The sequence below is a fragment of the Pantherophis guttatus genome, chromosome 3 (genome assembly GCF_059756535.1).
Source record: "Pantherophis guttatus breed Tessera chromosome 3, ASM5975653v1, whole genome shotgun sequence".
In the NCBI taxonomy this organism is placed as follows: Eukaryota; Metazoa; Chordata; class Lepidosauria; order Squamata; family Colubridae; genus Pantherophis; species Pantherophis guttatus.
Window position 1 is genome coordinate 117,146,497 of NC_142065.1, and position 24,439 is coordinate 117,170,935.

The following is a 24,439-nucleotide window of genomic DNA, read 5'->3' on the forward strand; positions in this document are numbered from 1 at the left end:
TTGAGCAACAATAAGTAAGGAATGTGAGATGGGCAGCTATATAATTTACCAAATAAATAAAGTAATAACTTCATAGATGTACACTGAAGACAGGAATGTGTTAAGGATGGTTTATGCTTTTGTGGGGAAAATAAATTGAGTTCGCAGCAGGGCCAGTGGCAGCTGAAAATTAGGAGGGTCACACTTTTTTAAAAAAAATTATTTATTTATAATGCCGCCCTTCTCCGGAGACTCAGGGCGGTTTACAATGCTCATCCAACAAACTTCCTTAGACTTTTAGGCATAGACGGTTACCTTACACACACTTCTAAATGGTGCCCTCATTTGGCAGCAGGAAGGGACATGAGATCAAACTCACCACAACACTCACCCTATACGGCGCCCTGTTGTCATCTGGTTGAAGCTTGAAGGTTGTGAATTTTCTGATGTCAGTTTCTGTAGAATCAAAACAGGACCCAAAGCAAATAATCAAGCTCACTGTAGTGTTTATTAGATAGTACTTACTGGAGAGGGTCTTCTTTAAAACAATAGTGAGAGACACACCCCTGCAGACAAAAAGATGCATTCTTTTATACATTTCAGAATGGAGGGGGAAATGAACATGCCTACATGTTCATGAGTGTTAGTGTAATAGATCTCAGTTTACTTTCTGCCCTTCTGTTATCTACATAGGACAACAGTCTTAAAAGAAACATTTGCATCTTGAAATTCAGTGATTGGATAAAGATAAAACTTAACCATGGGGCCACTGTGAGTTGCAAGGGCACATTCCTTATGTCTCAATTTGCCTATTAAATACTCCCATTCCTCTGAAAGCGCATTTTGTAATCAGTGAAGTTACCACTCCATAATTTTAACAGTAAACCCATATCCATAAAGTCTCTACAGTATATTTACATCTTTTGGATGTGTAGGTGTTCTTGATATATAAGTGCTTGTTGTAAAGTAGGTTAGACTGAGAGAGAGTGACTAGGTCACAGTCACTTGGAGTTCTGTGACTAAAGATAGACTTGAATCCTGTGTTTCAATCTCATTTCCCTAAAGTAGAAGTTAGCTCAATTGTAGCAGAAGATGTGATGGAACAGTTTGACCTTCTTTAAGGAGCTGATGTCAGATAAAGCTAGGTTACTCTAAGCCAGTGCAGGAAATTGTCTGCTTGGCATCCCTGATAGCCATTTGTCACTATTAATAACCATCTTCCTCTAATAGATTCTGTGAAAAAAACCGATCCCTTGATGAGTTTTTGATGAGTTTCTTAAGCAAGCTAATGGAAGGTAACAAGTAAATCAATTCCTTTTGGAACCAAAAGGAATATCAATTTAAAATGTATTGGTGAACTAGGGACAAGTCATAGAAAGATATATAAAATCATCATCTATTTAAATCATACTAAATGAGATAGCTCAATACAATTGATTAAAATGATTAAATTATGCAAATAGTAAACTATTCAATGGTATGTATTGACAGTGTAGATATTGGTAGCTTTTGGGATCAACCATTAATAGTAAATGAATCAGCAATCAAGAAATACACTACAGATTAGCACTTGACAGAAGAGCCATCAAAAAGGCACTAGTGAATGACTTTCATTGACAACCTTTTTCATTCTCAACTGCTTTCTTTGTACTATCAGGAAATTTTCCTAGTATTTCATCTCTAAATTCTTTCTTGTAAACTTTTAAAATTAAACTGTATTTTCATTCTTCTCTTTGAAATAACAGAAAACAAAGTTGCTGTACTTCATAGCTACAGTATTTTCAGATATTTGAATGTTAATTTTACTGCAATTTTCTTCAAGCTGAACATAGCCAGTACCTTCATATAATTCGTATGTTCATATAATTTGGTCTTCAGTTCCTTCTTGCTTTGTATCAAGCTGAGTTTTAATCAATGCTTTATTACCTCGGCAGTATCTGTTTTGTAAAACGTGCAAAATATTTGTAAATAATAACTTCTATTCATATAAAACAAACCAGCATATAGTAGCTGCTTATAATATCACCTCATGCAAGTGTTTTCTTAATGTAGTTGTATATTTGTGTTGTATATATACTAGTTTATGTAAGGCCCTAATTTTTCATGTAGAAAATAACTTGAAAAATTATATTTACCCTCTAGTGGATACAACTGAATATTACAAAAATACGTTCTATAAGTTTCATACATTTCAAACAAATTCTATAAAACCTAATTTAATTAAAATTAGAATTCACATAAATTAGACCAGAGCATCTCAAACTCTGAGTAAATTATCCAAAGTTGGGTGAAAGTGTTTTTTCTTTGGGTAACAACACACAAACTCATTACTCAGTCGAAACAGGGACATTTAAATAAGGACTTCTTTGATAAGCTGTAAAAAGAACATTCCAATAAGCAGTTTTGAATAATGAGGCAAAAGGTTTAGGAAGCACTAGTTTAGACTTAATTCTGACTTTCTTCAGTTATCCGCTTTTCTATTTTTTTATTCTGTTGCTTTCTAAAATCTGTACTTCGCTTTCTAATTATCTCTTCATCCTAGAACCCTCTGAAATTCAATTACTGTTTTTTTCCTCTCTGATCTTTCTGTACATACTGTTTTGGGGTGCCCACTTTTAGTTTTAGCTTGTGATTGAACAGTTTTGTTTCTGTTATGATTTAAAATCAGTCACTTCTTTCAATCTCTCCCTTTTCTCATAATGAGGAAGAAGTTAATCATTACACATAGTCCTCAATTTACAACCACAATGGAGCTCAAAATTTATGTTGCTTAGCAAGACAATTGTTAAATGAGTTTTGCCCCATTTTACAACTTTTCTTGTCACATTTGTTAAATGAATCACTGTAGTTGTTAAATTAGTAACATTGTTAAGTGAATCTGGCTTCCCCATTGACTTGGCTTGTCAGAAAGTTGCAAAAGGGGATCACATGACCCCAGGACACTTCAGCAATTATAAATATGAGTCCGTTGCCAAGTGACTGAATTTTGATCACATGACCATGGGGATGCTGCAATGGTTGTAAGTGTGAAAAATGGTCATAAGTCACTTTGTTCAGTGCCACTGCAACTTTAAACGGTCACTATATGAATTGTTGTAAATCGAGGACTACCTGTATGTAATTCTGGCAATGATGTTGATGATAGTTTAAAAGAGGAAGTGTTATAATATAAAGGTTAAAATTTGTATAGTTTTAAAACTACCAATGAAAAAAAGAAACTAAAGACAAATGGTTAATTTAGTAACAATTCAAAAGCATAATGTAGATGTTTCTTTTTTGCATAATATGGAATATTATGTTTATAATTGTGCTAAAATTTGCGCAAGCTTCCAAAATGCAGTTAATGAAATTTCTAGCATTCCTAATCTGAGTAACAATCTTTCAAGTATGTGCTTTGGATGCCATCTGCTGGCGGGAAAATAATGCTTGTTTCCCTTCATTCTTTTAAAGACTTTTTCTTCCACCTAGTCCAGTGATGGCAAACCTTTTAGACAACGAGTGCCCAAACTGAAAGGTGTGCGCACTCGCAAATGCGTGTGTGGACATGCACACATGCACAGACATACGTGCGTGAATGTGTGGACATGCGCGCATGTGTAGCAGAGACCCGAAGTCCAGGTGGGAGGCGGGACATCCCAACACAGGCAGCACAGCAAGAGTTAAGATCTTTTTCTTTCGTGAGCTTCTGTTTCATTATTTGCAGGGAAACAGAAGCTCACGAAATAAACACCACAGAGATCTGACCTGGGACGACAGCACGCGTGCCAGCAGAGAGGGCTCTGTGTGCCACCTGTTCACCATCACGGACCTAGTCTTTCTCTTTGGCCTTGCAAAATAGAAAAGATAGGAAGCTACTTTTTAATATGTATTGCTTTACAAAAGACAGAAAGAATATGCTGGCCTATATCTTTCTTTTGAAAGTTTCTTTAGATACTGAAACAGGAAAAGTAGCATGCCGCCACAAACAAGAATAATTATTGTTTTGCTGCCCTGGGAAGATATTTTACTTTCCACTAATTTCATTAGAGTATTAAAACATTTCAGACTTTTGGCCAAAAGAATAATATATTTCTTCCATCATTTTCATACCATAATATATACTTTCTGGTCAGTTCCCTGGTCTCTAAAAATGTAAATTGGAAAATAGCTTTTGTAATATGTACAACATTGTCTACTTTGAAAGGTTTTTTCTTGTAACAAAATAGTATCAGAGGTGAAATGCAGTTCTATTAAAGAAAGTTTGTTTTGTTTTGTTTTGAGTCGGTTTGAAGAGGATTTCATCTCTGTAGTCTCCATTTGATACAACTATCCAGACTCCCAAAAAGGAGCTATAATTGGACAGGTTAGCATGATAACTTTTCTCACATACTGTTTATCAGTATGAATTTACAATTCATTCATGGCTTGGGACTGGATTATCTGAGGGAATGTCTTTTTCCAAGAGTTTCTACCTGTCCAATTAGATCCAACAGATTGGACATACTACAGCAGGGATGTCAAACTCAAGGGATCCAGCCCGCGGAGTGCTTATCTGGCCCATGGAGCCGCCCTGGAAACAGCCAAGTACCGGCCCGCGGTGCCTCTGCCAACAAAAATGGAGCTCAGGAGGGCCGCATGCTCCCTTTTCTCTGGCAGAGAGTTGCAGGAGGCCATCCTAGCCAAAAACAGAGCTCAGGAAGGCCACATGCTCCCTTTTCACTGGCAGAGAGTTGCAGGAGGTCATCCTAGCCAAAAACAGAGCTCAGGAAGGCCACATGCTCCCTTTTCGCTGGCAGAGGGTTGCAGGAGGCCATCCCATCCAAAAACTGAGCTTAGGAGCCCGTTTTTACTGGCAGAATGTTCAGGCCACCACAGGTGCCCCCGACATGAGTGACGTCAAGCTGGTCACGCCCACCCTGGCCCTCTGAGGTCAAACACAACCCTGATGCGGCCCTCAATGAAATAAGTTTGACATCCCTGTACTACAGATTCGGTAAGCCAAAGAATGCCGACTGGTGGAACTAGGAGATGGGCTTTTTCTGTTGTAGCCTCTGCCTTATATCCTCCCCTCAGAGATTAGAATCACCCCAATCTTGTTAGCTTTTCACAAAGCTCTAAAAACTTGGCTATGTATCCTGGTCTAGGTGTAAGGATTGCCTCTCCTTCCAATTTAAGAAAGTAAAAACTCTTGAAACATGGTTATTCAAAAGGATCCTTTTATTAAGCAGAAGTGATAGCCACCCAGTTAAAGCAAGATCTGAATACCCTTAGGCAAGACAAGTAGGGTTAAAGCAGTAGAGACCCCTCCCTTTAAGTCAGAATGCAGATTTTAACCAATATACAAGTGTGAAGATGCTTTCTTTCCTAGTTTCCCTGAGAACCCGAACAACCATGCATTCACACTGTTATCCTTTAAAGTGAAACGACCCACATGGCTATCATAAAAATTCCTCCAGGTAAAGAGGATCTCAGGGCTCTTTGGCGCCAGGATATAGGTTGTAAAATATCTGTTGACACAAGCAATGCTAGTAAATCGAATCCAAGTCTCCCCCTTCCTCCAATTGAATGGCAGTATCACTTTTAGGGATCTGACACTAGGGCTTGGAATGTGTGAAGGGCCGCATTACTTGTCTTTACTATTAGCTGATTAATCATCAAGACTGCTGTTTATTTTTATATTTACTTATTTTGTGGATGGTTTTATTATTTTAATGTCTTTTAAATTGTTTAAATTATTTTAAAATCTTATACTTGTAAACCACCCAGAGACACTTGGTTGAATTGGGCAGATATAGAAATTGAATAAATAAAATGAATTAGGTTTCTTTATATATTATGCTTCCATGTGCTCCATCTGAAAAAGGGGCAGATATGATATAATGGATAGTACTAAAATATAGGACTGAGTATCATTTAAAGTTGTCTTCAAAATATAACAGCATGCATATTATGGTCTACCTTGTAAATAGGAAGGACATATGCCACCACAGTGCACTCCATGACTATTGAAGGATTACTGTAATGCTGTGTGAAAGATCAAATACTTTGTAAGATGTAGGATGTTACTGAAATATAATTTTAAAAAAATATCTGTTCTCTTATTATAAAACTTAACCATTCATTCCCATTTTGAATGGGATAAATTTAATTGCAGGTGCATGAATATCTATGATCATCTATAGCTTTCTGCTCCATTATTTGCACTGAGACATTCCTTGGTATGATTGTGTGTGTCTGTATGTCCAGGTCTCAGTTGTACCATTCTTTTCCCCTTGTATACTTGATGGGTAAAATATACAGAAGGATTCAGCCTAGGACTCTAGGCTACTGTGAATGTGTCCTTTCATTTTGTAGCTATTTCTTCTGGTGCAGTCATTCATACTTTCTTCCAAACATTAGTAGAAATATTTATTTCACATTTCCATAGTGCCCATCTCCCTCAAATATAATATAGCTTGTTCAATGGGATAAAGCTTTGGTGAATTTCAAGACAAGACTTAGGAAGGATGCCTAATATCTCAGTGAGTAAATAAGTTAATACTATCACCGTACGTTATCTGGCTATTTTGATTAAAATTGGAAGCAATGGCATCTTATAGATAGTTTGATAATGTATTTATCCCAACAGCTTGCCTCATTTTGACAAGTATTTTCCTATATATGTGGAAACATAAATGTTTTCATAGTAACTTTTTTACGAAGGAAATCTACCACTGAAAGTGAGTATGCAAAGATTGGACAAAATGTTTGAAAAAAGGTATTTTCCTATTTGCTTTAATATAGATGAAATATCTCTTTTGAAATCATTAAAATAGCCATATTCTTTGTAAGGCTCATGCAGCTGCTTCAGTTGGTTGGGCATATGTGTGCAATACAGTCACTTTGTTTCATTTCTGTTGTTGGTTCAGCACATGCAGACATAGGTAGTTTGAAACAGCTTTCTTGAAAGCTAGCAAAGATAGCTTTTATATTACGGGAAGAGGAGCTTTGTTTGCACCTTTTCCAGATCCTTTGGACAGCCTCATGCAGAATTGTCAAGAAAGAAGATGAAGATAAAATTGTTCCTATGCCATTGTTGTATTTTTTTTGGAACATAAAATGTGAGACATTGAAATACAGAATTGCAGCAGAGACCCATATATTTATAATTAATTTCACTCCCCTATTTTCTTTCTAAAGAATTCTTATTGGTAACATTTAATTATGTTAATTAATTAAATTAGCTTTTAATTATGGGGCCAAATATATATATATATATATATCTTTTTAATTGTATTTTAATGTTTGTAGTTTTTAATGTTTTTACTTTGGCTGTACACCGCCCTGAGTCCTTAGGGAGAAGGGCGGTATATAAATTTGATATAAAATAAAATAAAAATAAAAAAATAAACAGGATCAAAACGATGCTGCATTGATACAGGAGTGCAAATCTATCAACAACTATATGATTGGTTCATACAATTCATTTAAATTGTTCACTTATAGAATTAGTTGCCCTATTTGCCCAATAAGTGAAATTTCATTAATTTTGTTTGCAGTGTATAAATATCTTGTGTGAACCAACCTATTTCTGTAATTGAAAGTTTCAGTATGTTGCATATTATACATTTGTCCATCTGTGAATAATCAAGGCTATCCATTTTTGATAAGTGGTCTGTAATTAGCATCTAAGTTGTTTTATTTTTTAAATACAGCTTTAAAATGCTCAGAGATACCCCTAATAAACTCTTCCAAGTAGGCTATTATTTGTTTCCCAGTTCTGTGCCTCTCTTGCACTGATAAGGCATAATTCAAATCCAACTTTTCTTAAATTTCTTGCAGTGTTTTTTTCATCCACCAGATGTGCGCAGTTGAGTAATTTTGGCTCAGTTTCAGGGTGGTGATGTCAGAGCCACTGGATTGGAAGATGAGATCTCCTGACATTGTGTCATCAGGGTGGTGGCCATTTCCTCCCCTCCCTCCTCCCCCTTTTCCTGCCCCCTCCCTTTTTGCTGACCTCATTTCTCAGGAACAAAGAAAACAAAGGGGGGTGTTCCTTTTCCTCAGATAAAGGATTTTGCTTGGCTGCCAGAGCATCTTGTTATTCCCATCTGTTTCTTTCTTTTTATAGTGCATTTCCCATACCAGGAAGCTTTAACAGCATCCAGACTGTATTTTAGAGAGTTAAGTGTAATCAAAGAGATTTATCAGCTTTATCTTTGGAGTGGTGGTGGTGGTGGTGGAGAGTAGGGAGAAAGATCTAGTCAGAATTTAAAACTCTTATGCAGATTTTCCATCTGGTACCTGAACAGTTGTAAATTGTTTCACTTTTCCATATTCCATTATGGAATATATTGGAGATAATTAATTACAACATGTGCTAGGCTTTTTATTCTGATACTGTAATACTTCACTTTGAATTTTCTATTCAAAGGGAAGTTTGCATTTTAGCCTTCCATATAGTTGTATTTTACTTAAACCCCACACGTCTATATAATGGCTTAGGTTTATGACATTCTCAAGTTCACACTGCAAAATGAAATGTGTAATTTTGCAATTTTCCTGGGTAATTCATGCAGGCTAAATTGGGAAAATAAATTTAAATTTATTTCTGCAAATCCTAAATCTGAAATTCAGTAGAGACATTTAATGCTGTCATGTGGCTCTTAAAAGTCTTAAGCATTTTCAGCTGGACCTACAGTTCTTAACAAGAATTTCCATGAGCTCGTATCACTTTCCAAACTACTCTTGAAATATAATAATATCACAGAAAGCCAAAATTTGGAAGTTGAAATAATAATCTTCCTATTCAAATTCAAATTCATGATACATAAATACTGCATTTATATAGCATATAATAATAAGTCTCTACAATATTGTGTGTAATATTTAATCTGGCAGAGTTTAAACATAGACCTTTATGGATTATAATTGCAGAAGAATTTGTGGCTCAAAAATAGAATAGATATAAATCAGAGAGAGTGATTTTACAGATTTCACATTTACTATCAGGTCTTCTTATTTCCATTGCAATTTATGCTTCTCAATTCTAAAGCATCTCAATGCCAAATCAGGTTTTTTTTAAAGCACCAGATGGTGCTATTGCCTTATTTTACTATTCTCTATCTTCCTTTGCCGCATTCAGCCATTTTAGGGAGGATGTTTGCCTTCCCTTTAGACTCCATTTTGTATTGATGGCGCAGAAAAAAATAAAATTGAACAAAGGAGGAGTCTGCAGGAAGAAAACCATGCTGAGTCAAAGGCTGCTATTATTTGATGGCTCTGCTTCCTGCTTTTTTCATGCTCACTCAGCAGACACAGGCCAACAAGCAAGCTTTATTTCATGAAAAGTAGTATTTGTGATCAATAGCAGTTAAAAATTACATTTAGCCACTCTGAACATTTTTTTCTGTCAAGTCAATGCTGACAAACCAAGCAAATGGTTGGTTTCTTTTCATTCATATCTTTCAGTTATTTTTCAGGAAAATGATTACATGTCAGACTAAATCTTTTGCTATATTTAGCTAAGGAAAGGTATGAATCATAGTGGGGGAAGGTTTAAGGAAGCAACAAACAGAAAGTAATAATTATCAGAAACAGATTATTGGTAATTTTTGAAAGTAAAAGATGCTTTCCCATGAATATGACGACATATTAATACATTGTTTTATTTAGTTTTGATATGCAGCATGTGAGCTCCCCTCTCCGATTCATATTTCAGGTTTTGCTATCAGGTAGAGGATATAGGGGCTCTTAATCTCCTTTTATTGATGGAAAAACTGCATCAACACTGAGTCAAAATTCATTATTGCAATATTTGAGAGTGATCAGCTTATTGTAATAGCCAAAAACCCAGAGCTCAAACTATTGTTTCTTCATTATTGAGTTTAACTTCAGGAAGTTACTGTGACATGGACCTCAGACATTATTTTCAGAAGAGCTGAATATGCTTTCTCAGGTCTATTTCAGTCTCTAAATTCAGGTTTTGTGTTTTTTTTTAATCTGTTAATGAACCAAATTGTTTTCCTCTTGCCTTCATTAACTGATTTCAAAGGAGTAACTCTATCTTTTGGAGAGGAGAAAAATAGAAGGCAGAATATAATTATTTCCTTAGAGATGACTGAACATGAAGCACCAATTTATGTGTGACACAGATATTATTACATTAACTAGCTGGTAAGCATAAGTAACATGATGAGAAAAAATAATCCTTATTTAATCCATGAGAAATTGTGTTACATCTAACGAATGCTTGAATTCCTAGTTACATAAATCTGTCAATTCCTTTTCTTGTTAATATAATAGAGCAGTGATGGCTAACCTTTTTGCTATCGCGTGCCAAAAGTGGGGGGAGCGCGGTGGAGTCACACTCATGCGTGCCCACATCCATAATTCTATGCGCCCCGCCCCCCCGTGCTCCCCTCGCTTTTGGCACGTGATGGCCCGGTGGGCATGGTAGGCCCGTTTCTTGCTCTCCCCATGCTCCAGAGCCTTTCTAGGAGCCTGGGGAGGGCAAAAACGGCCTCCCCCCCCCGAGGCCCTTTGGAGGCCGGAAACAGTGTGTTTCCTGAAGGCCCGAAAATCAGATGGCTGGCGCACGCATGCGTGCCGGAGATGAGCTCACGTGCCCACCGATATGGCTCCGTGTGCCACCTGTGGCACCCGTGCCATAGGTTCGCCATCACGGTAATAGAGTATATACTCACATCTAACTGCTAATATAGGATTTGTCACCTCTAAGGCAATTCTTTTTTTATTAACATTCCTCTTTTTCCTTCCTTTCCCCAACAAACAGCTGTGATAATATATCTAATAGGATTATATTCCATGCACTTGATGTGGTAGTTTGTGATTCATAAAATTTTATGTAATAATGTATTTATTACTCTTCAGAGTATGACAAGGCAATTTCTAATAACTATGGTCATGACTGTGTCATTCTTAATGAGCTGGTGAATCTGTGGCCTATCTACCATTTCTCAGGGCAGGTCCAAACTCAGATAATAGATATCAATATGTTTTATCATGTACTGTATTTCCTGTACATAGAAAATTAAACTGGTTAAATGGTTCCCTCCCGTGTAGTTATCTCCATGAAGGGAATATTTTTATCCATAGGGGCATTTCACTTTGTATATTCCTGGCTTTGTACCATTATTGCAGGTCATCTTGGTAATTATTTGTGATTCTAATGCCCCAATTTGATATATCTTCCATTTGTACTTTAGGGCAAGATCCTATTTTCTAATTATGCTGTGCCTCTTTTTTTCTATAAGGTTTATATCCTATCTAAATTGCTTATCTAAATCTTATCCATATTTTTTAAAGTTTTTTTTTATTTTGATTTTTTGAATGTACATCAACATCAGTATCAATACACGAACAGTGCAGTATCTGGGTATCATTCATTTTGGGACAAATGACACTAATAATATTAATAGTATTTGTTACATTAATCAAATTCATGAAATCCTAGTATTAATATACATATTTCTTTTAAAGTAGTTATTCAATATTTCAATGTTCCATTTTAATGCCAATCACAATATTATTTGAGTTTACATAGTACTGCCCTCTTTCAACCTCTAATCTTTCCCTCTAGTTATTGCTTTTATTCTATTGTATGAAAAATATGTGTGCTAATATTCCCCCTATTTCTTATTTCTGCCTCTATTCCAGTGGTGAAATCTAAAATTTGTTACTACCGGTTCTGTGGGCGTGGCTTGGTGGGGGTGGGGGTAATGTGATTGGGTGGGCATGGCCATTTTTTTTTTTTTACTTTTAAAACCATTTTTTCTACAACCTCTTCGGCGAAGAGTTTGTAACTGACAATCCCAGCTGAGTTGCCTGATCATCAGAGGGTTTTTTAAAAACCCTCTGCCGATCAGGCAACTCAGCTGGGATTGTCAGAGCTTGGATCGTCAGAGGCATTTAAAAGAAAAAAAAGCCTCTGATGATCGCGCGGCTCAGCTGGGCATGGGAGGGGGGCAGGGATTTTTGCTACCGGTTCTCCGAACCACCCGCCTCCATCGCTACCGGATCGGGCGGTCCGAACCGGGAGCATTTCACCCCTGCTCTATTCTGGCTTCTAGTCAGGCCACCATTAGTAATCCTAGTGTTAATACACTTGTTTATATTAAGATATAGTCCTTTATTATTATTCAACGTTTCAATGTGCCATTCTAGTGTTGTAACGTAGTCCTTTATGTATGAGCACATAAATGGATCAGTTGCTGCTTTCAAATAATAAATGGGAGAATAACAGTGTAGTTTTGTTTTGTGAGGGGAAGTTTGAAAGATACCTCCTGATATTAGACACACCTATTATAGCAGGCATACCTTATCTTTTTATCACTCTTAAAATCCTTTCAGTGATTAAGAGATGCTCTGAATTTCTTTGAGAAATTGGTAACTATGGACAGTTCTGTTGAAATTATCTGGGTCGCTATGATCTTTAATTCTTCACAGCAAAAAAGCAACCTGAGAGTGGAGAGGAAAAGAACCAACCTAAGAAGAAAGTCAAGGAGCTGAGAGTGCTAGATTCAAAAAATGCTCAGAACCTTTGTGAGTATGATTTGATATGGTTAAGGAGAAATTTCTTTTTTTTAAAGTTTTTATTTTTATTTCTCATAAACACATTTGCATGTACAGTCATTTCCATCGTTTTTCATTCATCTTTTCTTTTAATTTTAATTTTTACTTTTTTGTGGCTGCTCTTTTACCCTTTACCTTTACTCCAACCTTTCTTCTTCTCCTCCCCTTCTCTTCCTTCCTGTTTCTCCTCCTACTTCCTTCGTTCTTCCTCTCCTTCTCTTTCCTACTTCCCCTTCTCTTCCCCCACTCCTCTCATCTTCCCCCCTTCTAACCTTCTCCTCTGCTCCTGTATCCCCTCCTTTTCTTCCTCTCCTTTTCCCTTTCTTCTTTCTCCTCTCCTCTCCTCTCCTCTCCTCTCCTCTCCTCTCCTCTCCTCTCTACACCTTCCTCTCTCTCCTGTTGTTTCCCTTTTCAGTTCAATCTAAAGTGGTATTCAAGGAGCCCCGATTTTCTAATTATCTTTATTCTCATTTCAATTTCTTATTCAATTATTATTTAATTTTATTACATCATTTGCATACATTTTATGATATCTCACTTTTTTCCTTTTTACCCCCCCCCCCTTTCTCCTTTTACTTGACATCATCTGGGTATCTATTTTTCTAATTGTTTTCTCCCATCTATTCTCTATCTAATTTATCTCTATAGCCTTATTCATATTTCTTTTCTAACCAATCATAAAATTTATCCCATGTCATGAAATACATCGACTCCTCTTTATCTTTTATTCTCAATGTTAATCTATTCATTTCTGCACATTCTAAAAAATTTTTTATAATTCTCCTTCCAATGGGATTTTATCTGCTTTCCAGTTTTGTGCAAATACAATTCTAGCCACTGTTATTATATGAACAATCAAATATGTATCTTCTTTACTATAATTCTCTGGTAAGATTTCCAATAAGAATATCTCTGGTTTTAACTCTATATGTTGCTGCAACATTCCCTCTAACCATGTTTGTATTTTCACCCAATATTGTTTTGTTTCTTTACACAACCACCACATATGATAGTATGATCCCGGCAACTGGTGACATTTCCAACACTTAGCTGATTTATCTTTAAACATCTTAGCTAATCTTTCTGGTGGCATATGCCATCTATAAAACATCTTATACAGATTTTCTTTATAGGCTGTTGCCATTGTTAATTTCTTTCCCAAATGTGTTGCCATTTCTCCAATTCTATAGTGTATCCAAAATTCTTTGCCCATGCTATCATTGTTTCTTTTACTTCTTCATCCTCTAGTCTATTACACAATAAATAATTATATAATTTCTTAATCATTTATGCTCAAATACTACAATGGATTGTATCAACAATAAATAATAGAAGAAGATGAGAGAGAAAAATATTTGAAGAAATTGGAACTCTCTAGAATCCCGGAAAAGTTCAAAAAATCATTAGAAGAAAGAATATCTATGATGGAATTAATGGAGGGAATTAAAAGACAGAAAAATAGGAAGACACCAGGCCCATGGATTATCGGCAGAGGTATATAAAACCCTACAAGATGTACTAAGCAACGTGATGCTGCAAGTATTCAATGAACTATTACTTAAAGCTAAAATTCCGGACTCATGGATGGAGGCATATATAACTTTAATACCAAAAGAAGAGGCAGATCTGCAACAGATAAAGAATTATAGACCGATATTTTTATTAAATGTGGATTATAAGATTTTTGCATCGATCATGGCTGAAAGATTAAAAAAATTAATAAACGAGTTTATACATTTGGACCAAAATGACTTTTTACCAAAAAGACAAATTAGAGACAATATGCGAACTAAATTAAATATGCTAGAATATTATGAATTACACTCAGAGAAACAAATAGTGTTGTTATTTTTAGATGCACAAAAGGCTTTTGACAATGTGAATTGGCAATTTATGATGAAACAGTTGAAAATTATGGATTTTGGAGACAGATTTATAAATATGATCCAAACAATATATAGAGACCAAGCGGCAAAGGTGATGGTAAATGGTGAAATGACAGAGAAAATAGATATTAGAAAAGGAACAAGACAAGGATGCCCTTTATCTCCATTATTATTTATATTGACATTAGAGATTTTAAATAGAAAAGTGAGGCAGGAAAAGGAAATACACTGGGACCTCTGCCACCCTTTCTCCCAGATCTCTGTTGCTATGGCTGCATGGATTAGGAGTTTTCATCGATCGCCTTGGACTCCCCCTGCAGCCCGAAATGGCCATTGCCCCGAGATGTCAACATCCGCCGCCGTGAGAGGGCGGCTGTGGGGTCTTTTTCAGCTGACCCGGCCCACGCTGCTGTGAGAGAGCACCGAGGACTGGGATCGCCGGCCCTGGGGTCCACCCAGCATTTTACATCGACCTTGTCTTGGTGACAGGGAGGCAAGGGTTGTGAACATTGTATGCCCTGGATGTTGTGAGAGAGTACCGGGAGTGGCTGTTCCAGAAAGCTGGGTTGTGTTTTGGCCTTACACCTATTGTGACATTGACTGTTCCCCATTTGCCGTTGCCATATCCGTTCCATGGCTGATGAAGGCATCTCGAACTTATGCAACCGCTGAACTGCATGCCCTCAGGAATGCCCCCCATTCCTGGGTTTGGCCGACCAGCCTCGCTAAGAACTGCCTTAAGGACGGGTCCTGGGATCCCGAGAGGTGGCACAAGAGCCTTAAGGGTTTTACTAAAGAGGCTTTATATAATTTTTTATGTAAATTTTTAAGGAGACTGGGGAGGGGGGAGGGTTGTGATTTCTGGCAGGTAGTTGGGGGGCTCCTCTGGATCAATGTCAGTCCAGGCCAAGGGAGGAGAGCGGTGGGGCTGGAGCGGGGATGGGGGCCGATGGCGCCCCAAGGGAGAGGATGGGTACTTCGATTCCGGTTGCAATTGGGAATGGAGGCAGGTGGATGAACAGAGGGCCATATCGGTATTTGGGAGTGCGCCCCGGCTATCTTCGAGCGGTGGCGTGCTCCAACCCTTCTGGTTCTGTCCGACCGCCCGGGGGTTTGAGAGAGAGGGTCCCTAGCCTTAGGCTGGTTTATTTTAATGCCAGGTCTGTGGTTAACAAAGCTCCCCTCATCCGTGAGTTGATTGAGGAGGAGAACACAGACCTGGCCTGCATTACGGAAACCTGGTTGGGCTCGGAGGGAGGAGTCCCTCTGACAACTCTGCCCACCAGGTTTTTGGGTGCTACACCACCCGAGGGCCCAGGGCAGGGGTGGGGGAGTGGGAGTTGTTATTAGGGAGTCCCTTGGTCCACGGGAGGTCACTTTTCCTCAGATAGACAGGTGTGAGTCCCTCCTTATGAGAAGGGGTCCGCAAGGGCAGTTGGGCCTGTTGATTACGTACCTATCTCCCAGCTGCGTATCAACGGCCCTGCCCGGGCTGCTTGATGCTCTCTCGGGGCTGGTGGTTGAGTTCCCTAAACTTATTGTTCTGGGGGACTTTAATCTGCCGTCCCTGGGTGGAGTTCGGGGGCGGCCCGGGAGTTCATGGCAGCCATGGACCTGACCCAGATAATTCAGGGCCCGACTCATGAGGGGGGCACACCCCCGATCTTGTTTTTATCTCGGAACAGTGGCGTGATGATCTCAGTGGGGGAGTACCAGTTATTCATCCCCTGTCATGGACCAATCATTATCTCCTGCGGCTGGGCTTCCAGAATGCCAATCCCCCGCTGAAATGCGGGACCGACCATCTGGTTCCACCCCAGACACCTGATGGATCTGGAGACGTTCCAGACGGAGCTTGAAACAATACCTCTCTCTCTCTCTCACGCCCCAGTTGAGTCTCTGGTGGATGCCTGGGAAAAGGCGGCCTCCGGGGCACTCGACCGTGTCGTGCTTTTGCGGCCTCTGACTGACACAGATCCCAGTTGGCTCCTTGATTCACGGAGGAGCTCCAGGAGATGAAGCACCGTAGGAGAGGCCTAGAGAGCGGTTGGAGAGCCGAATCTGACTGTTCCCAGTTGAGATCGTTCACACGATCTTATCTGGTAGTGATGGAGGCGGCGAAGCGGGCATACTTCGCCCTCATCGCATCCGCAGATAATCGCCCGGCCGCCCTGTCCTGAATCGGAGGGCGGGGGAGGATCCTTTGTGGGGACGTGCCGAGGAGTTTAGTCAGCATCTGCTGGATAAGATCTCAGATTCGGGACGGTCTGGACTCTGACTGGGCAGGGTCTGACGGTGAGGAGGCAGCTGGTCTGGGGATTTGGGAAGAGTTCGATCCTGTCACCCCTGAGGAAGTGGACAAGATTATGGGAAGGCTGAGTGCCACCACGTGTGTACTGGACCCGTGTCCCTCCTGGCTTGCTTATGCGGCCTGAGAGGTGACACGGGATTGGATCCAGGCAGTAATAATGGCATCCTTGGAGGAGGGGATCTTCCCTGCTGCTTTGAAGGAGGCAGTGGTGAGACCCCTCCTCAAGAAACCTGCCTTGGATCCAACCATACTGAATAACTTTCGTCCAGTCTCCAACCTTCACTTTGTCGCGAAGGTTATTGAGAGCGTGATGGCACGGCAGCTCCCGTTGGCCCTGGAGGATACAGACTATCTCGATCCGTACCAATCAGGTTTCAGGCCGGGATACAGCACGGAGACGGCATTGGTCGCGCTGGTGGATGATCTTTGGAGGGCTCGGGACAGGGGATACTCCTCTGCTCTGGTCCTCTTGGAACTTTCGGCGGCTTTTGATACCATTGACCATGGTATCTTGCTGCGACGGCTCGAGGGGTTGGGAGTGGGAGGCACGTTTCTACGGTGGTTCTCCTATCTCTCGGGCCGTACGCAAGCGGTGTTGGCAGGGGGACAGAGGTCGGCTATGAGGCCCCCTCACTTGGGGGGTGCCCCAGGGGTCGGTCCTCTCGCCTCTACTGTTCAACATCTATATGAAGCCACTTGGGAAGATCATCCGTGGTTATGGGGTGCGGTATCATCAGTACGCTGATGATACCCAGCTTTTTATATTCACCCCAAACCAGCCCAGTGATGCCCTCGATGTGATGTCCTGCTGCCTGGAAGCGGTATGGACTTGGATGAGGAGGAACAGGCTCCGACTCAACCCCACCAAGACCAAGTGGCTGTGGGTACCAGCATCTTGGTCCGATCGAGATCTTCCATCGGGGGTGAGGTGTTACCCCCTGTGGATAGGGCTCGTAACTTGGGTGTCCTCCTGGATTCACGGTTGTCTCTGGAAGATTATGTGACAACCGTGACCAGGGGGGCATTTGCCCAGGTTCACCTTGTGCGCCAGTTGCGCCCTTAACTTGGACCAAGATGCCCTACGCACTGTTACTCATGCGCTGGTCACCTCCCGTCTTGACTACTGCAACGCTCTCTACCTAGGGCTGCCCTTGAAAACCACTCGAAGGCTTCAGCTGGTGCAGAATGCGGCCACACGGGTTGTGATGGGAGCGTCCCGACACTCCCATGTTACACCCCTCCTGCGCGACTTGTATTGGTTACCGGTTGCCCTTCAGGTGAGGTTCAAGGTGTTGGTTATTACCTACAAAGCCCTTCATGGCCTAGGCCCGGGATATTTGTCGGACCCCCTGCAGCCAGCGACAATTCCCAATCGCCCGGTGCATTCCCACAGACGGGGCCTCCTCAGGGTGCCGTCAGCCAGACAGTGTCGGCTGGCAACCCCCAGGGGGAGTGCTTTCTCTGTGGGCGCACCCACCCTCTGGAACCAGCTTCCTTTGGGGCTCTGGATGGCCCCTGACCTTCGTTCGTTCCGCCGCGATTTGGAGACCTGGTTGTTCCGTAACCTGGACTGATGGGGGGTTTCTTAATAAATTTTAAATTGTTTTAAATTGGAATTTTAATTTTATATTGGCTTTTATGAGGAACTATGCATTTTACCGTTGTGAGCCGCCCTGAGTCTTAGAGATAGGGCGGCATATAAATTGCAATAAATAAATAAATATAAATATAAATATAAATATAAATATAAATATAAATATAAATATAAAAATAAATAAATAAATAAATAAATAATTAATAAAGGAATGAGAATTAAAAAAGAAGAATACAAACTACAAGCATTTGTGGATGATTTGGTGTTTATCATGGAAGACCCAATAGAGACAATGCCAAAACTATTAGAACAAATAGAAGAATATGGGAAAGTAGCAGGTCTGAAAATTAATAAAGATAAGACAAAAATATTAGTTAAAAAATATGAGAGAAAAGCAAAAAAAGGAGATGATGGAGCAACTGGACATCCAAATTGTGAAGAAAGTGAAATATTTGGGCATTTATCTGACATCAAGATGTGCAATGCTCAAGGAAGACAATTACTGTATCATAAACTGAAAAAACAAATTGAAATAGACCTGGAGAAATGGAGAAACTTGCAATTATCACTAATGGGGAAGAATAGCATTAATAAAAATGAATGTATTACCAAAAATATTATTTTTATTTCAAACTATACCAATAAAGCTGGAGAAAAAATATTTTGAAGAGTTGAAGAAAATAACGTGGACATATGTGTGGCAAGGAAAGAGAGCAAGGATCAACATAAAAATGCTACAAGATGCAAGAAGTAGCGGTGGGTTTGGCTTTCCGAATTGGGAATTGTATTATCAAGTGGCAGCGTTAACATGGATTAAAGAATGGATTTTATTAAGGAATACAAGACTATTGATATTGGAGGGTCATGATTTACAACTGGGTTGGCATGCCTTTTTATGGTACGGGAAACAAAGGATACATGGATACTTCCAAACACATTATGTAAGAAATGGTTTGTTATCAGTGTGGGAGAGAGTGAAAGAAAAACAATATTTGAATTACCAATGTGGCTTTCTACAATAGAAGCGGTGACATACCCAAATATTGTGAACATGGGGAATATTGTTAGATATAAAGACATTTTGACAGATCGGGGAGAACTGAAACAAAAACAAGAACTAGAGAGTCAAGGGATTGAGATAGATTGGTATACAAGACTGCAAATATAATCAAGATATGAAGCAGATCGTAGACAATATGGCTTCAACTTGGAGAAATCTGAACTGGATGAAATATTGACAAGAACGGATGAGAAAAAAGGAGAAATTTCTATCAATGAAAAAGCAGTGGAAGAGCTTGCTTCCAGAAGTTGTAAATGCTCCATTAACTGGAGGTTTTAAGAAGAGACTGGAGTTGTTTGGATTAGTATAGATTCTTCTGCTCAAATGGGTTGGATTAGAAGACTTCCAAGGTCACATCCACTGTTATTCTGTAATTCTGGTGGGAAAGTTTGCCTAAGTTACCTGTAAAAACTTTCAGAAATATTTGAATGTTTATTTGAAAGAAGAAAGGAAAAGTCAGGAAAGGTACATTTCTCTGATTTTAATATTTGGATATGCCAATAATTTGGTTAATTGTGCTTCTCTTTAAATGTGGCAGCAATTTTTTTGGGCTCCTTTCGTTTGCCTTATGAGGAAATCAAGAATGCCATCTTGGAGGTGAATGAAGCTGTGTTGACTGAATCCATGGTGCAGGTGAGAAAGACTAGAATGTGTGATCATATTTTCTCTCTAGAGTGTAAGTCTTCACAGCCAGTATCCATTAAGCTGAACTCAATCTTCAGTAATTCTGGCAACTAAAAAGTGCTTATTTTGCTATCCAGGATTGTAAGAACAGAGAGAGATTGTCAAGTACTGGCAGCCCCAAGGTTTCTGTTTGATAGATCATAAATTATTCAGGTTTGGGTATATAATAATCAAGAGATTTTATGATATCATTGGATCCCTTGTATTTGAATATTTGCTATTTAGAGGCATATCAAATTATGTCAAAAGGTTTAAAAGACTCATCCTTAGACTAGTTTTTCCTAGGTCAATATTATCATATTAAAAGCTATTCCAAGCAACTGTATCCTTTTAACTTCTTTCTCAGAATCTGATTAAGTTAATGCCTGAACCAGACAAATTAAAGATGATCGCAGGACTAAAAGAAGAATATAATGAACTAGCTGAGTCTGAGCAATTTGGAATTGTGGTAAGTGATTATCCATTGCAGAAGAGGAATCATATCTCTTTCAGAAAAGAAATTGATAACAAACCCACAATAATACAATGTAAGTTTCTCCCTCTTATTTATCAGTGTGTCACATCATTTGCTAGGACGTCCCACTGTTATGTCTACTATTTTATTCTAAATGCTTCATTTTTTTCCCCTTAGCTTTAAGTATAGTCCTTATGTTCTAACTATATGTCTCATGAGCTATTTGAAATTCTAAAATTTTATTTTGTGCTCTAGACAGAAAAAAATGAAATTCTGATTTTAGGATTTGCTGATTAGATTTATTTGTTGCTATAAAAATGGCTAGTATATATTCAGTATGCAAAACCAAAAAGTTGTAATTTTATTGCCTTTATTCTACTGCGCTGAAGAGTTGGAAGCTAATGTTTTTTTCTTCTTTTTTCTCTTTATCCCATACTTTTCTCTTCCCCTTTTTTCCTTCCCCCACTTTATTTTTCTTTATTTTCACTTATATTTTATAGAAATATACATTTTGTCTTTCACACTTCTGAAGCTTAAACAATAAGGTGATGAGTATACTGCTATTCAAGGGGAAACTTTAACAGTTGGGTCCAACACACTGGTCAAGAGAAGACCGTATACCTGTGATGGCGAACCTATGGCACGCATGCCACAGGTGGCACGTGGAGCCATATTAGTGGGCACGCCAGCTCAGCTCTGGGGTGCATGCGCGCGCCGGCCAGCTGATTTTCGGGCCTTCTGGGCCCACCAGAAGTAGGGAAACAGGCTGTTTCCTGCCTCTGGAGGGCCTGGGGGCGGAGTGGGGAAGGCCCGTTTTTCTTTCTTACCTGGTTCCAGATCCTCTCTGTGTATCTGGGAACGGCGAAAACAGCCTTTCCCACTCCCTTGGAGGCCCTACGGAGGCTGAAAGGGCCCATTTCCTGACTCCCGTGGGACAGGAAGTGACGTTTTTTCCTGTCCCCAGCCTCCAGAGACTCCTAGAGAGGTTCCTATAGACTCCTAGAGAGGCTCCTATAGACTCCTAGAGAGGTTCTGGAGGCTGGGGACAGCAAAAAATGTTACTTCCTGTCCCACCGAGAGTTGGGAAATGGGCCCTTTCAGCCTCCGTAGGGCCTCCAAGGGAGTGGGAAAGGCTGTTTTCGCCCTTCCCAGATACACAGAGAGGATCTGGAACCAGGTAAGAAAGAAAAACGGGCCTACCAGGCCATCATGTGCCAGGAGCGGGGGGGAGGGGGTTGCGCACGCATGCGCGTGGGCACGTGCGTGCGCGACCTTTCCCCGCCCCCCCTCCTGGCACGCGATGGCAAAAAGGTTAGCCATCACTGCCCTATACCATTCCAAACAAAAATGGTTAAAAACCTTCAATAATGGAGCACCCATAACTTCTGGAGGCAAACCATTCCATTGATTAATTATTCTCACTGTCAGGAAATTTCTCCTTAGTTTAGGTTGCAACTTTCTTTAATCTTCCACTTGTTACTTCTAGCTCTGACCTCAAAAGCTTTGGAGAATAGATTGACTGCCTCCTCTGTTGTCAGCTCTTCAAACATTGGAAAATTGTTATCAAGTCACTCCTAGTTCTTCTCTTCGTTAGACTAGACATACCCAATTCCTTCAACCATTCATCATATATTTATCTTCCTAATTGTCTTTGTTGCTGTTTTCTACACTCTTTCAAGAATCTCAACATCTTTTTTGTATTGTGACTAAAACTGGATGCAGCATTCCAAGTATGGTCTTACCACTGAAGTACAAAGCGGTACAATTCACATGATCTTGATACCTTGACCCATCTATTGAGGCATCCTAGTACAGTGTTGGCTTTTTTTTTGGCAACTGTAGTATAATGCTGGCTCATACCTAAGTGTTTGTCCACTAGGACACCTAGATCCCTCTCACAGTTACAGCTGTTGAACCAAGTACCACCTATTCTATACCTGTGCATTTGGGTCTTCCTAAGTGTAAAATCTTATTTTTTAGCCACTGAATTGCATTTTGTTAGATACAGCCTAGTGTTCAAGTCTGTGGATATCCTTCCAGATCAGGGGTGTCAAACTCGATTTCATTGTGGGACGCATCAGGGTTGTGGTTGACCGGGGGGGGGGGGCAAGGGGGCATGGCCAGCTCGACATCACTGTGGTGGCCCGGATGGGGCTGGGGGGATCCATTGTCTTCAGCAGAGGTAGGTGAGACCAGGGCAAGCGCCAAACCCTTGCCTATCAGAGGAGCCTCACCGTCCCTCTCAGGCCACGTGGAGGACCCCCGGAAGGCAGTGCAGGCTGCTTGGAGCCCTGGGCAGTGGAGGGCAAGCGCCCAGCCCAGCCCTTGAGTTCCCAGGGCACCGGGACCCCACAGCCCAGCCCAGCCCTGCTTCCCCTAGGGGGCGCTTGGCTGCGCTTACCTCCTCTTCAAGGCTGCTGCTGCTGTGCTCGCTCTTCTTGGGCAGGTTGCTCATGGTGTGTGGAGGAAGGCAAATTATGTGGGTCAGAGGGAGGCCCATTCCCTCTCCTTGCAAACTGGCTTTGTAACCAAAGCATCCTCAGCTATAGGATAGGAGACCACTAGGAGAGGAGGGGGCAAGGGGATGGCAAAAGGGCAGCAGGACTGCTGGTGGCCAAGTGCTAAGGCAGGTCTTTCCTGAGATTCTCTCTCCCTCTCATAATCTTCCTTCCTTCCTTCCTTCCTTCCTTCCTTCCTTCCTTCCTTCCTTCCTTCCTTCCTTCCTTCCTTCCCCTTTTCTTCCTTTTCCTTCCCTCTTAATTCTCCTTCCTTCCTTCCCCTCTTTCCTTCTTTTTCCTTCCTTGCTGTCTTCCCCTCTTTTCTTCTTTTTCTTTGTCTTTCCTCTTTCCCTTTCTCTTTTCCTGCCCATTCTTGGATGCTCAAATGCAAAAGGAGAAACATTTCTCAATGCCTCCTTGCCTTGTGATCAAATGCCACTTTTGCTAGTTGTTTGTGGCCAGTTAAAAGACTGAGAACAAACTAGACTCAGTTTATCCCATGCTTTCATTTAGTGGGGGTGTCCACAGACAACAGTACAGCAAAACTGTCAAAATGGTGGCTGTGATAGTTGATCAGAGCTCTCCTGTTTTTTAGCATTTAGCTTTAGCATTTAGGAATACAGCTTTAGCATTTAGGAATACAGGTAAGTTAGTTGCTTTTCTATTAGTACATAATCTTTAAAAGGGCTCTCCTGTAGGGACCCTGCATGGTCTAATTCAGACTGGAAATATAACAAAGGAAAATATTTTCCCCACTCTGCTTTGTCCTGTTTTCCCCAATGGAAATGGCTGTTCGTAACACACAAGGAGGGGATACTTTCATGAGAGCTCACAATTCAAGAATACCAATGTTAACTTGGATTGCCAACAAAGTCCCATCTGTGACAAAACAGAAAACAAAATTGCTTTCTCCTTTGAACCCAAGTCTCAATGGATCCAAGACTGATACAGAACTGCATAAACTGGGGCATCTCCAACCAAGTTGCCTCTCCTTCCTTCCTTCCTTCCTTCCTTCCTCTTTCTTTCTCTCCTTCCCTGCCTCCCTGCTTCTCATTCCCATCTTCTTCCTTCTCTGCACTCAGGAAGGGACGAGGGGAAGGGGAGAGATTGGCAGTGCTGCCAGTGGAAAGGGAATCCTTGCATGCTGCAGGGCCAGATCTGCAAGCAGGGCATGGAGGCTTGTGGTGGTCATCCAGGCCGGAATGCAATCAGCCTTATATCTGACCCGTGCAGACCTTGGAGCCAGCGAGGGGCCGCCCACTGCCTTGGCGAAAGGGAAGCCTCACGGGCTGTGAGGCCAGGCTGGCGAGCGGGGCATGGAGGAGCTGATGCAGATGCAGCACTGATCTACAACTTGTGGAGGCCATCCAGGCTGGAATGCAGTCACCCTTAGTGTCAGTCGTGGAAACCATCTTTTACTT

At 40.6% G+C, this 24,439-nt stretch overlaps 1 protein-coding gene across 2 annotated transcripts in view; it reads left to right on the forward strand.

The window, feature by feature from the left end:
* The window catches only part of DIAPH1 (diaphanous related formin 1), a 196,226-nt gene that overhangs the window by 94,342 nt on the left and 77,445 nt on the right, over window positions 1-24,439 (forward strand). For both annotated transcript variants that reach the window (XM_060686588.2, XM_087891213.1), the window contains exons 18-20: window positions 12,406-12,501; window positions 19,921-20,015; window positions 20,413-20,514. In XM_060686588.2, the coding sequence (XP_060542571.1) occupies window positions 12,406-12,501; window positions 19,921-20,015; window positions 20,413-20,514 (293 nt within the window). The remainder of the gene's footprint in view (window positions 1-12,405; window positions 12,502-19,920; window positions 20,016-20,412; window positions 20,515-24,439) is intronic.